The following is a 13,116-nucleotide window of genomic DNA, read 5'->3' as shown; positions in this document are numbered from 1 at the left end:
AGTGTTAAGTCTACTTTAATTCAATTATCTCAAAGGGCTAAGGTTAATCAACAGATTTACAAAGAAAGCAATTGTTTTCAAAGCTTATGATTTTCACTACCCATTTTTCTGGTGTATTAATTTTTGCTAGAGTCCATACCTTGTTTCATTTGCAATATTGGCCGAAATTTTCCACAACTCAATTGTGCCCTCTAGTGTTTATTAGCATTTAGTGACGGCCACTTTGGAGGTTTTGTTTGTTTGTTTGTTTGAGACACAGTCTCGCTCTGTTGCCCAGGCTGGAGTGCCGTAGCATGATCTCGGCTCACTGCAACCTCCATCTCCCGGGTTCAAGTGATTCTCCTGCCTCAGCCTCCCAAGTAGGTGGGATTACAGGTGCCCGCCACCACGCCCAGTTAATTTTTGTATTTTTAGTAGAGATGGGGTTTCACTGTGTTGGTCAGGCTGGTCTCGAACTCCTGACCTCGTGATCTGCCTGCCTCAGCCTCTCAAAGTGCTGGGATTACAGGCATAAGCCACTGCGCCCAGCCCAATCCCAGGTCTTCAGACAAGGTAAACTCATTGTCAAGCAGAAAATGTTTAAATTCACCTATAGCCTGGAAGCCCCAGCTTTGAGCTGTCCCACCTTTCTGGACCAATCCCATGTATTTATTAAATGTATTTGATTGATGTCTCATGCCCCTCTAAAATGTATAAAACCAAGCTGCACCCCGACCACCTTGGGCACATGTTCTCAGGACCTCCTGAGGGCTGTCTCATGGGCCATGGTCACTCATATTTGGCTCAGAATAAACCTCTTCACATATTTTAGAAAGTTCGACTCTTTCTGTCGACAATGGGGAGGTGCTGTAGGATGTTAGGCACACTATTACCAGCTTCGCCAAGTTTTTGAAAGTTTTTATTATAATTCTATTGCTAATAGTGTGGTTAACCTCCATATAATAATACAGTAGTCCCTCCTTGTCTGTGAAGAATACATTCTGAGATCCCCAGTGGATGCCTGAAATCGCTACAGTACCAAACTCTATAGATTCTGCGGTTTTTTGTAGATATAGACACACACATATCCCTATGATAAAAGTTAATTTATAAATGAGGCACAGAAGAGATCAACAACAATAACTAATGATAAATCGAACAATTTTAACAATATGCCAGCATCCCTACCCTTGTGCTTTGATGCCATCATTAAGTCAAAGAAAGCTTACGTCAGGGAAGTGGCTCCTGTAAGGGCGCAAAGCAGCGTGGCAGGGGTCCGAGCTGGGGTTCTGTCTCCGCTGGGCTGCCGCCCCAGCTGGACTACCGCCAGGGAACTCAGCACCAATTACCTCCAGGAGAAGCTGCAGCGGGACCTGGAGGCGGAGCATGTGGAGGTGGAGGACACGACCTTCAACCGTTGCGCCTGTAGCTTCCGAGTCCTGGTGGTGTCAGCCAAGTTCGAGGGGAAGCCGCTGCTTCAGAGACACCAGCTGGTGAATGCGTGCCTAGCAGAAGAGCTCCCACACATCCATGCCTTTGAACAGAAAACCCTGACCCCAGAGCAGTGGGCCCGTGAGCAGCAGAAATGAGGGACTGGAACCTGCACAGCCATTACATTATAAATCTGGACCAAAAAACAAAAAACCTTACGTGAGCACACACTCTTCAATACCGTGACAGTTGATCTGATAACTGGGCCAGCTACTAAGTGATTGATGGGCAGGTAGTGTAGATGGCATGGAGACACTGGACAAAGGGATGATTCATAACCAGCCCCAAGCAGGATGAAACAGGACAGCGAGAGATTTCATCCTGGTTATCAGAACAGCGCGGGAAACTTATTAATTGTTTATTTCTGGAATTTTTCTTTCTTTTTTTTTTTTTGAGGCGGAGCCTTGCTCTGTTGCCCAGGCTGGAGTGCAATGGTGTGATCTTGGCTCACTGCAACCTCTGCCTCCCAGGTTCAAGTGATTCTCTTGCCTCAGCCTCCCGAGTAGCTGGTATTACAGGCACCTGCTACCACACCCAGCTAATTTTTGGTATTTTTTGGTAGAGACGGGGTTTCACCATGTTGGCCAGGCTGGTCTTGAACTTCTGATCTCAGGTGATCCACCCGCCTCAGCCTCCCAAAGTGCTGGGATTACAGGCATGAGCCACTGCGCCTGGCCAGAAGGCTGTATTTTGTATGACTGTATTTATATGACATTCTGGAAAAGAGAAAACTATAGCTATTAGGCACTGTTCTAAGTACTAGACAGACAATACGTGATGATGCTAGTCTTTGAAATAGAAAACACAGGAGAAAAAGCAGGATAGCAAAGGGGGAAATGATTACTTGAGTGCTGGGCATGTTGGGTTTGAGGTGTCTGAGGGAAAGCCAGTGGAAGTGTCAATGGGAGGCAGAACTCAGGAGCACTGCCAGGGCTGGAGATAGATTTGGGAATCAATAACATGTAGGTAAGAGCTGAAGCTGTGGAACAAATGAGATTCCCGAGAGAGAGAGAATGCGGAGTGTCCACTTAGTCCAGTCACAGCCCTGAGCTGAGCCAAAGGGATGAGCAGGAATTAGCTAGGAAAGAAGGCCGAAGAGGTCATTTCAGGTGGAGGAAATAGTGACAGCAAAGAAACCTGCAGGTCCCTGGGATCAACTGAAAAAGCACAGGATTTGTAAATTTAGAAAGGAGGGCTAGGCGTGGTGGCTCACACCTTTAATCCCAGCACTTTGGGAGGCTGAGGTGGGAGGATGTCTTGAGCCCAGGATTTTGAGGTCAGCCTAAGCAAAATAGAAAGAACCCCCATTTCTACAAAAAATAAAATAAAAATAGCTGGGTGGCGTGTGCCTGTAGTCCCAGCTACTCCGGAGGCTGAGGTGGGAGGATTGATTGCTTGAGCCCAAGATTTCAAGGCTGCAGTAAAGTATGATTGCACTGCACTCCAGCCTGGGTCATAGAGCAAGATCCTATCTCAAAAAAAAAAAAAAAGAAAGAAAGAAAGAAAGAAAATTTAGAAGGAGACTTGGTTGTTTTTTTTTTTTTTAATAAAGGATTACAGCCTGCAAGGTGGCCGTTCTGACAGGTTGGGAAGTATAGCCTCTGGGAGAGGCTGAAAGGCAGGTTTTTCAAGGGAGACAGGAATTATGCTGAGGGGGTTGGCCAAACATACATATTCAACAGGTTACAGGAGGAGCTATGAATGTTCATGAAAGGGGTCCTGAAGCATGTAGCAAACGTGCATGTTACATGTGACCCATGTTCACTTTGGAGCGGAGACTTAACATTTAAATGTATTACAATTAGGGCCTATACATCAAAAGGTGAAGCAGGGACATGAAGCCTCTCAAGTGCACAGCTTCTGTAAACTGGCCAGAACCAGTCCACAGTTGGTGGCCTCTTATCAGGAGAAAGTAACAGAACTCAGTCTCTGGTCCAGTCAAAGCTGTAGTGATGGCTGGTGGAACGAGGAGTCGGTCTAAGTGTCTGATGGTGGCTGAGCTGCAACTGCTTCAACATTGCTCATCTCAAGGCCAGTGCTTGTTTAGCTGCTAGAGAAAAAGAAAACCCTGATGGCAGTGGGAACATAGTTTATTCTTTAATTCTAGGGAGTACATGACTTAATCCTTGCCTGGCATGGCCTTAGGTCCTGTTTATAATGTCGTATCTTATTGCCACAAAAAGTCCATTGTGTCAGGATTATGAACTCCATTTTAACATCAATGCTGGTCAGATTTTGTGCCAAATCTGCAAAAGGGAAGGGATATAATGAGGTGTGCCTGCCCTCCCATTCTGTCATGGCTGGGAACTCAGTTTTTTAGGTTTCTCACCGGCACGGTGGCTCCCGCCTGTAACCTCAGCACTTTGGGAGGCTGAGGTGGGTGGATCACCTGAGGTTGGGAGTTTGAGACCAGCCTGGCCAACAGGTGAAACCTCGTCTCTACTAAAAATACAAAATTAGCCGGGTGTGGTGGCACATGTGTGTAATCCCAGTTACTCGGGAGGCTAAGGCAGGAGCATTGCTTGAACCTGGGAGGTGGAGGTTGCAGTGAGCCGAGATCGCGCCATTGCACTCCAGCCTGGGCAACAAGAGCAAAACTTCACCATGAAAAAAAGAAAAAAAGGTTTCTCTGGGGTTCTCTTGGCCAAGAGCAGGTTCGTTTAGTCAGTCTCTATGAATTTGACTATTCCAGTACCTCAGTGGAATCATACAGAATTTATTGTCAGTGTCTGGCTTATTCAGATCAGTGGTTCCTTTTTTTTTTTTTTTTTTTTTTTCTGAGTCAAGGTCTGATTCTATTGCCCAGGCAGAAGTCCAGTGGTGCAATCTTGGCTCACTGCAACCTCTGCTTCCCGGCTCAAGTGATCCTTCCACCTCAGCTTTCTGAGTAGCTGAGACTACAGCCACGTGCCACCACACTGGCTAAGTTTTGCAGAGATGGGGTTGCGTCATGTTGCCCAGGCTGGCCCCAAACTCCTGAGCTCAAGCGATCTGCCTGCCTTGGCCTCCCAAAGTGCTGGGATTACAGGCATGAGCCACCATACCCGGCCTCCACAAGTGATTTTGCTGCTCAGTCAGGGTTAAGAACCATTGATCTGGGGTGGGGGGAGGGGGGAGGGATAGCATTGGGAGATATACCTAATGCTAGAGGACGAGTTAGTGGGTGCAGCGCACCAGCATGTCACATGTATACATATGTAACTAACCTGCACATTGTGCACATGTACCCTAAAACTTAAAGTATTAAAAAAAAAAAAGAACCATTGATCTGAGGTCGGGCACAGTGGCTTACACCTGTAATTGTAGCACTTTGGGAGGCCGAGGTGGGCAGATCGCTTGAGCTCAGGCGTTTGAGATGACAGGTGAAACCTGTCTCTGCTAAAAATACAAAAATTAACCAGGCATCATGGCACACACCTGTAATCCCAGCTACTCGAGAGGCTGGGGCAGGAGAATCACTTGAAGCAGAGGTTGCAGTGAGCCAAGATTGTGGCACTGCACTCCAGCCTGGGTGATAGAGCAAGACTCTGTCTCAAAAAAAAAAAAAAATTCACTTTTGGAGCTTTGAAAACCTGCTAATGCCTGGGCTATGCAGCTAGCGATTCTGACCTACGTGGTATGAGGAAGGCGTCAAACACCTGCATTTAGAAAGAGCAAGTGAGAATGCCTGTTGTAGAAGTAGAAGATGGGAGGGGAATAGCATAACATGAGCTGCAGGAGGAAAGGCTGCGGCAGAGGGATATAGCAGTGACAAAGCACCTCTGAGGTTTGAAAGGACGAGGACTAGGGACAGCCACTGGGTCTGGCAAACAAGGTTTCATCAGAACCTTTAATAGGAGCAGTTTTAGTAGAAGAATGAGGGAAGAATCATTGGTGAGCAAGTTCTCTGAACTCTGGAGAAATTGGAAGCAAAATTACAGGTAGAATGGGAAGGTTTAAAGGATGGATGGAGATACGGTTAAATAATTAGGTAGAAGGGATGGAAATAGAGGGACTTGATGCCTGAGAGCTTCTACTTTCATTTTCTTTCTTTTTTTTTTTTTGAGACGAAGTTTTGCTCTTGTCGCCCAGGTTGGAGTGCAATGGTGTGGTCTCCACTCTCTGCAACATCTGCCTCCCAGGTTCAAGCGATTCTCCTGCCTCAGCCTCCCAAGTAGCTGGGATTACAGGTGGGTGTCACTGTGCTCAGCTATTTTTTGTATTTTTAGTGGAGATGGGGTTTCACCATATTGGCTGCGCTGGTCTCCAACTCCTGACCTCGGGTTATTCACCTGCCTTGGCCTCCCAAAATGCTGGGATTACAGGCTTGAGCCACTGAGCCCGGCCAAGAGAGCTTCTATTTTCTAAGTGGCACTTCAGGCACAGTCACCAGAGGCCACATGGCACTGGTGACCAAGAACATAGGTTTTACAGCCAGATGACCTAGGCTCACATTCTCAGTCCTTTGATCTCTGTTCTTCTGATTCTCATCTGTAAAATGGGGATTTTTTTCTGCCCTGTAGGACTGTTGCGAAGGTTAAAGGAGTTAGTACCTATGATGTTTTTGGAATAATATCTGGCATGCAGTGAGGACTGTTTTGTGTTAACAGTGATAGAGGCAAGGAATGGGTTGGATGGCCAGGTCATCTCTGTGAGGCATGGAAAAAGAAACCCACTAGAGCTGCAAAGCGGTGTTCATAGTGTCAGTGGCCCAGCTAAAGCTGGAAACCATTAATTTTGTAACAGAACCAACTAGTGACTATTTTATTTTTTTTGGCAGAACTCAGCAGCAGGAAGAAGCCAAGGTAAGGCATTAGCCGGGGAGGTGGGGCAGAAGGGCCAGGGGCTGGAGAATCTCAAGTACTCCCATGACTGTGGCGACATGGTTCAACTGTGGTCCAGGTTGGGGTTCGTAAACTCAGAGGTCAGGGGACATCAGGTGTCTGAGCCCTGGCAGAGTCCAGGGGAGATTTAGAGGCTGTGGAGGAGGTGGAAATGCAACAGGGAAGAGAATTATGACCACAGAGAGAATATCAATACGACAAGCATGTTTGAGGGCTCCCGGCTCACAGTTTATTCCACTCCATCAATCATTTTCTTCTTCTTTTTTATTTTTATTTTTTATTTTTGTTTGAGACAGAGTCTCCCTCTGTCGCCCAGGCTGGAGTGCAGTGGCGGGACCTCGGCTCATTGCAACCTCTGCCTCCCAGGTTCAAGTAATTCTCCTGCCTTAGCCTCCGCAGTAGCTGGGATAACAGGCACCCGGCTAATTTTTGTATTTTTAGTAGAGATGGGGTTTCACCATGTTGGCCAGGCTGGTCTCAAACTCCTGGCCTCAAGCAATCCACCCACCTTGGGCCTCCCAAAGTGCTGGGATTACAGGCGTGAGCCGCGGCACCTAGCCTCATCAATCATTTTCAAACTCTTCTGAGGAAACTGATGGTTCTTTAGCGATGCCTCAGGAATGATTCTTTCAATCAGGGCGACTCCATTTTCATTTGTTGAGACGTGGGGGCGTGGGTGGGGTGGTGGATGGGGGCAGTGACAAAAGTATATTTTATCAATAAAATTTGACTAAAAAAAGTGGTGTTGTTTTTTGCTTCTGGTTTGAAAACCACTTTGGTTTGGCTGGATGAACTTGGGTTTGACAGTGAGGAGGTGTATTAGTCCGTTTTCACGCTGCTGATAAAGACATGCCTGAGACTGGGTAATTTATAAAGAAAAAGAGGTTTAATGGACTCACAGTTCCACGTGGTTGGGGAGGCCTCACAATGAAAGGCACGTCTTACATGGCGGGCAGGCCAGAGAGACAGAGTCAAGGGAAGGGGGAACCCTCTTATAAAGCCATCAGATCTCGTGAGACTTATTCACTACCACGAGAACAGTATGGGGGAAACTGACCCCATGATTCAATTATCTCCCACTGGGTCCCTCCAGCAACACGTGGGAATTCTGGGAGCTACAATTCAAGATGAGATTTGGGTGAGGACACAGCCAAACCATATCAGGAGGCATAGTTCTGTCTCCTCCAAACTAGCAGTGTAGTTTGGGCTAGGCCCTCACCTTCCTGGGTTCTCAGTGCTCTTTTCGGAAAATGGGCGGGCTGCCCTAGATCTTTGCGAACTGCCTTCCCTGAGGGCTGGAGTTGAGTTCACAGCTGTGCAGCGTCTGTGGAGCTCTGCGGGCGCCACCTTGTGGTCAAAACTGGCAGTGCTGTTAGCGGGCTCAGCGGGACGTGAGAGCCCAGGCAGCTTGCTAGATGGGCTTCTATTTACATTAGAGAACAATCTCTCCAGGGGACAGGGTGCCCTAACCAGGGTAAGAGAGCTCTTTTGTTAGAATAAATTGAGGATGAGCTGAACATGGCACAGTAGCCAGGATCTCATCATGAAAATCAGAACAACTCATCCACATATGTGAATAATTTATGGCATATGCAGCCTGTTGGAGAGAGAAGGCCCATGCTGTTAGTCAGAACTTACTTACAATCAGCTTGCTTTAATTAGGTTTTCCTTTATTGAAACAGTGACCTTGAAAATGACTTCATTTTCATATTCAGGCCTATTTCATGTGTTTCCCAGAATAGTTATAAAACTGATCTGATGTGTGTGCTGTTTATGTTCCAGCACTTGTTGAGTGGTGATGAAGTCAGGGTCACTCTACAATGAGCCACGACAGCCTCTTTTGTCTCTAAATAATTTTTAAAATGGCTGATTGGTAAGATTGGAGAGCCAGGTGTATGATTCAGAAGAGTTACTGGAACAAAAAATTCTGAAAATGGCCTTGGATTGTTAATTTCCTATCCATGGGCATAGAGGGTGTCTGCAACACAGGCTCTGTCACAAAACAAATGATATAAAATGATAATAGAGCGGAAGTGGGAGGGAGTTTTTCTGTCATTGTGTTAGTCCTTGAACCCTCAAGGAAAGAGATAACAATGCCTCTGGCTTTGGACTACAAATACCCACTCCCTTTGTTTAACTCCTACTTTTTTTTTTTCCAGAAAAGTTTCAGACTAAAAATGTACCCTCCAAAGAGGTAGCTTCAAAAACTCCTTGCAAGAGCTCAGTTCCTTTACATTTATGGTCATTTTATTTTCTTTATGAGAAACTTGTGGATTAAAAACTATAGGCTAGGTGTGGTGGCTCATGCCTGTAATCCCAGTACTTTGGGAGGCTGAGGCAGGAGGATCCATTGAGCCCAGCAGTCTGAGATGAACTGGGCAAGATAGGGAGACCCCACATCTACAAAAAAAAAAAAAAGAAAAAAAAAAAAAAGAAAAATTAGCCAGCTGTGGCAGTGCATGCCCACATACTCGGGAAGCTGAATCAGGAGGATCTCTTGAGCCCAGGAGTTCAGGGTTCATAGTCTCAACCTCCTGGGCTCAAGCAATTCTCCTGCCTCAGCCTCACAAAGTGCTAGGCTTGTAGGTGTGGGCCACTGCGCCTAGCCATATCTTCATCTTTTAACTCTCTCTTCAATTGGCTTCAGTGACACTATTATCCAGACTCTTATTCTTCCTCTTTAAAAATCCCTTTTCAGTTTTTTTTTGAAAATGCGAGTGTGTATGTGTGTGTTTGTGTAAGTTCTTGTTTGTCATTTGCTGAGCCCCTCCTAAGTGCCAGGCACTGTAATAGTTTGCATACATTTTATAGTGTAATCCTCTGAATGGCTCCTTGACATCAGTACTTTAAATTTCCGTTTTACATGATGAGCCCATGACTCAGAAAATTTAAATAACTTGTCCATGTTCTACAGAAAGTAACAGATTCAAACCCAGAGACACTGGTGTTCAGAAGGTGAGCTCTTACTGTCTGATCTTATACTGACTCCTCTATCATGCCTCTTGAAGTTTAACCTTCCTGAAGGTGCTGTCCACAGTCCATATTTCCCTAGGGAGTATTATTCTCACCCAGGGATTCAATGACATTTTTATGCTGATGCATGTGAAGTCACTGTGTGCACTGTCATTCCACACCCATGCCCACTGGACATCTCTAAATTCATGTCCCATAGGCCATGCAATTTATCAAAGCCCACATAACACGGGAATTTTACCCACTTCCAGCTTCATCCCATATTGCTCTTCTACTTGGTCAGGGCACACCAGCTGGAATGAAACCACCACTTCTCCTGTTGTCCTTCCCAGCTTCTCCCTCACCTCCCCTTCCCCTAGTTTATAAGATAGGAGAAAAGGGAGAAAGCAAAAAGTTGGAAAGAAACAGAAGTAAGATAAATAGCTAGACGACCTTGGCGCCAACACCTGGCCCTGGTGATTAAAATAATAATAATAATAATAATAATAATAATAACCCCTGACCAAAACTACTGGTGTTATCTATAAATTCCAGACATTGTATGAGAAAGCATACAATGAGAAAGCACTGTATGAGAAAGCACTGTAAAACTTTTTGTTCTGTTAGCTGATGCATGTAGCCCCCAGTCATGTTCCTCACGCTTACTTGATCTATTATGACCCTTTCACGTGGACCCCTTAGAGTTGTAAGCCCTTAAAAGGGCTAGGAATTTCTTTTTCGGGGAGCTTGGGTCTTAAGACGCGAGTCGGCCGACGCTCCTGGCCAAATAAAAACCTCTTCCTTCTTTAATCCGATGTCTGAGTTTTTTGTCTGCGACTCGTCCTGCTACACAGCCACACCAACCTTCTTTCTGTTTCTCAAAGATGTCAAACTCATTCCTGCTCCAAGGCCGTTGCACGGGCTTTTCTCATTTACCAGCATATACTTTTCACTGCTTATTTCACAGCTGGCTTCTTCTTGGACTTCTTGTCTCAGCTGAATTGCCATCTCCTTAGAGAAACTTTACGGACCATCCTATCTATGAAAGTGTTTCCCCTGTAGTTTTTCCTGATCACATCATCCTTTATAATTATCTTGGATTTTGCTTGGTTGTTGTCTGTCTGCTCCCATCAAAACATATGTCCCTTGAAGTCGTCATTTGTTCAGGCACATATAAATATTTGTACAGGTTGTGCACTGTGCAAGGACACCTAGCTGAGGTGGGTGCGTGGGCTCAAATCTAGTCTGCCTCCACTTTCCGACCAGAAGGGCTATCTTTAAAAAAATTGTCCAAAGACACCATCCAGGGTAGCAGTGGATGTGGCCCTGTGTGTCTTATCCAGCAGTTTATTTTCATAGTCTATAACAGTGACTGGTACATATTAGGCTTTCATAAAATATTTAGCGAATGAATAACAGGGAGTAATGTAGCTGCAGGACAGTATTTTTTTTTTTTTTTGAGATGGAGTTTCACTCTTGCTGCCCAGGCTGGAGTGCAATGGCACCATCTCGGCTCACTGCAACCTCTGACTCCCTAGTTCAAGCGATTCTCCTGTCTCAGTCTCCCAGTAGCTGGGATACAGGCATGCACCACCACGCCTGGCTAATTTTGTATTTTTAGTAGAGACGAGGTTTCTCCATGTTGGTCAGGCTAGTCTCCAATTCCCGACCTCAGGTGGTCTGCCCGCCTCGGCCTCCCAAAGTGCTGGGATTACAGGCGTGAGCCACCGCGCCCAGCCTGCTTGGTTATTTTCTATCCTGGCTGGGAGCAGTGGCTCACACCTGTAATCCCAGCACTTTGGGAGGCCGAGGCAGGTGGATCACAAGGTCAAGAGATGGAGACCATCCTGGCCAACATGGTGAAACTCTGTCTCTACTAAAAATACAAAAACTAGCCTGGTGAGGAGGTACATGCCTGTAATCCCAGCTACTCAGGAGACTGAGGCAGGAGAATCACTTGAAACAGGGAGTTGGAAGTTGCAGTTAGCTGAGATGGCGCCACTGCACTCCAGCCTGGCGACAGGTGGAGTCTCCGTCTCAAAAACAACAACAACAAAACAAAAAAATCTGTCTTGCAGCTACATTACTCCCTTTCGTTAATTCACTAAATATTTTATGAAAGCCTAATATGTACCAGTCACTGTACTCCAGCCTGGGCAACAAGAACGAAACTGCATCTCAAAAAAAAAAAAAAAAGAAAAGGAAAATAACCAAGCAGTTCTAACATTTAAAAATTTTCCAATTGCATGTAGGGTAAAACTGAAATTCTTTATGTGGCCAGGACCTACCTCCAACCTATATCTACGGCCTCATTTCACACCACCTTGGTTGCTATGATAAATTGCTGTGGTTCTTTTTTTTTCCTTGTTATTATTATTATTATACTTTAAGTTCTAGGGTACATGTGCACAACGTGCAGGTTTGTTACATATGTATACATGTACCATGTTGGTGTGCTGCACCCATTAACTCGTCATTTACATTAGGTATATCTCCTAATGCTATCCCTCCCCATCTCCTGAGCCCACAACAGGCCCTGGTGTGTGATGTTCCCCACCCTGTGTCCAAGTGTTCTCATTGTTCAATTCCCACCTATGAGTGAGAACATGTGGTGTTTGGTAAATTGCTGTGGTTCTAACCCTCAGATATCCTTTGAAAAATCAAAACCTGACTACAAGTCCAGAGCGCACAAAATGCAGGGAACACTGTTTCTTCCTGCGTTTTAACTTGCAAGAAGTGGTAGTTTGTATTTTGGGCATTTTTTCCAAAACTTTTTTTCATTTTTTCCCTGTCGCAGAATTTCCTGTCAATCTATCCTAGGATGGTTTCTAATGAGACTCTTCATCAGAAAACAGCCTAGTAACATTAGTTCCCTCAGGAGGTCATGTGATCCCGGTCAAATTTCCCAGTGGATTTTTTTTTTTTTTTTTTTGAGACAGAGTCTTGCTCTATTGCCCAGGCTGGAGTGCAGTGGTGCAATCTCGGCTCACTGCAAGCTCCGCCTTCCAGGTTCATGCCATTCTCCTGCCTCAGCCTCCCAAGTACCTCGGACTACAGGCGCCTGCCACCACGCCTGGCTAATTTTTTGTATTTTTAGTAGAGACGGGATTTCACCGTGTTAGCCAGGATGGTCTCGATCTCCTGACCTCATGATCCGCCTGCCTCGGCCTCCCAAAGTGCTGGGATTACAGTCGTGAGCCACTGCACCCAGCCCCCAGTGAATGTTTTCTTGTCAATTTCTATTTGAATACTCACGTAAGTGGGAAATCTGTATGAACTCTGAACTTCTTTGACATGCTCTTTGAGAGCTATCTCCAGCCACTTAGCCCTTTGAATTAATTCCTCCTTAGATTTGTCTTTGTGAATCATCAAGCTCTTTTTTTTTTATTGAGACGGAGTCTCGCTCTATCATGCAGACTGGAGGGCAGTGGCGCGATCTCGGCTCACTGCAACTTCCGCTGCCTCCCAGATTCAAGCGATTCTTCTGCCTTAGTCTCCTGAGTAGCTGGGATTAACAGGCACCTGCCACCACACCTGGCTAATTATTATTATTATTTTTTTTTTAGTAGAGTTGGGGTTTCATCATGTTGGCTAGGCTGGTCTTGAACTCCTGACCTCAAGTGATCTGCCCACCTCAGCCTCCCGAAGTGCTGGGATTACAGGCATGAGCCACTGTGCCCGGCCCGATCCAGCTCTTTCAATAGATTTTAACCCTTACTTAATTTCATTCCAGCAGTCAGATCACCATGTACGTCTGGATGACTTTTTATTTTGTCCTCTCTCCTCTCCATTTTTACAAATATTGCCCACCAGTCCAGGTGAGACTAAGGGCTCTCTCACCCTGGTTGTAACAGTAATGCAGCCACTGTGG

At 45.7% G+C, this 13,116-nt stretch overlaps 1 protein-coding gene across 1 annotated transcript; it reads left to right on the top strand.

The window, feature by feature from the left end:
- The first annotated feature begins 1,073 nt into the window (after positions 1–1,073).
- Positions 1,074–3,599, top strand: LOC100994631 (bolA-like protein 2). The gene has a single exon (XM_055102574.2). It carries the CDS (start codon positions 1,152–1,154, stop codon positions 1,566–1,568), a length of 417 nt encoding a protein of 138 aa, XP_054958549.1. The 5' UTR covers positions 1,074–1,151; the 3' UTR covers positions 1,569–3,599.
- The last annotated feature ends 9,517 nt before the right edge of the window (positions 3,600–13,116 follow it).

This window comes from Pan paniscus, chromosome 17, assembly GCF_029289425.2.
Source record: "Pan paniscus chromosome 17, NHGRI_mPanPan1-v2.0_pri, whole genome shotgun sequence".
Lineage (NCBI taxonomy): Eukaryota > Metazoa > Chordata > Mammalia > Primates > Hominidae > Pan > Pan paniscus.
This window is presented reverse-complemented; position numbering and strand designations above follow the sequence as displayed.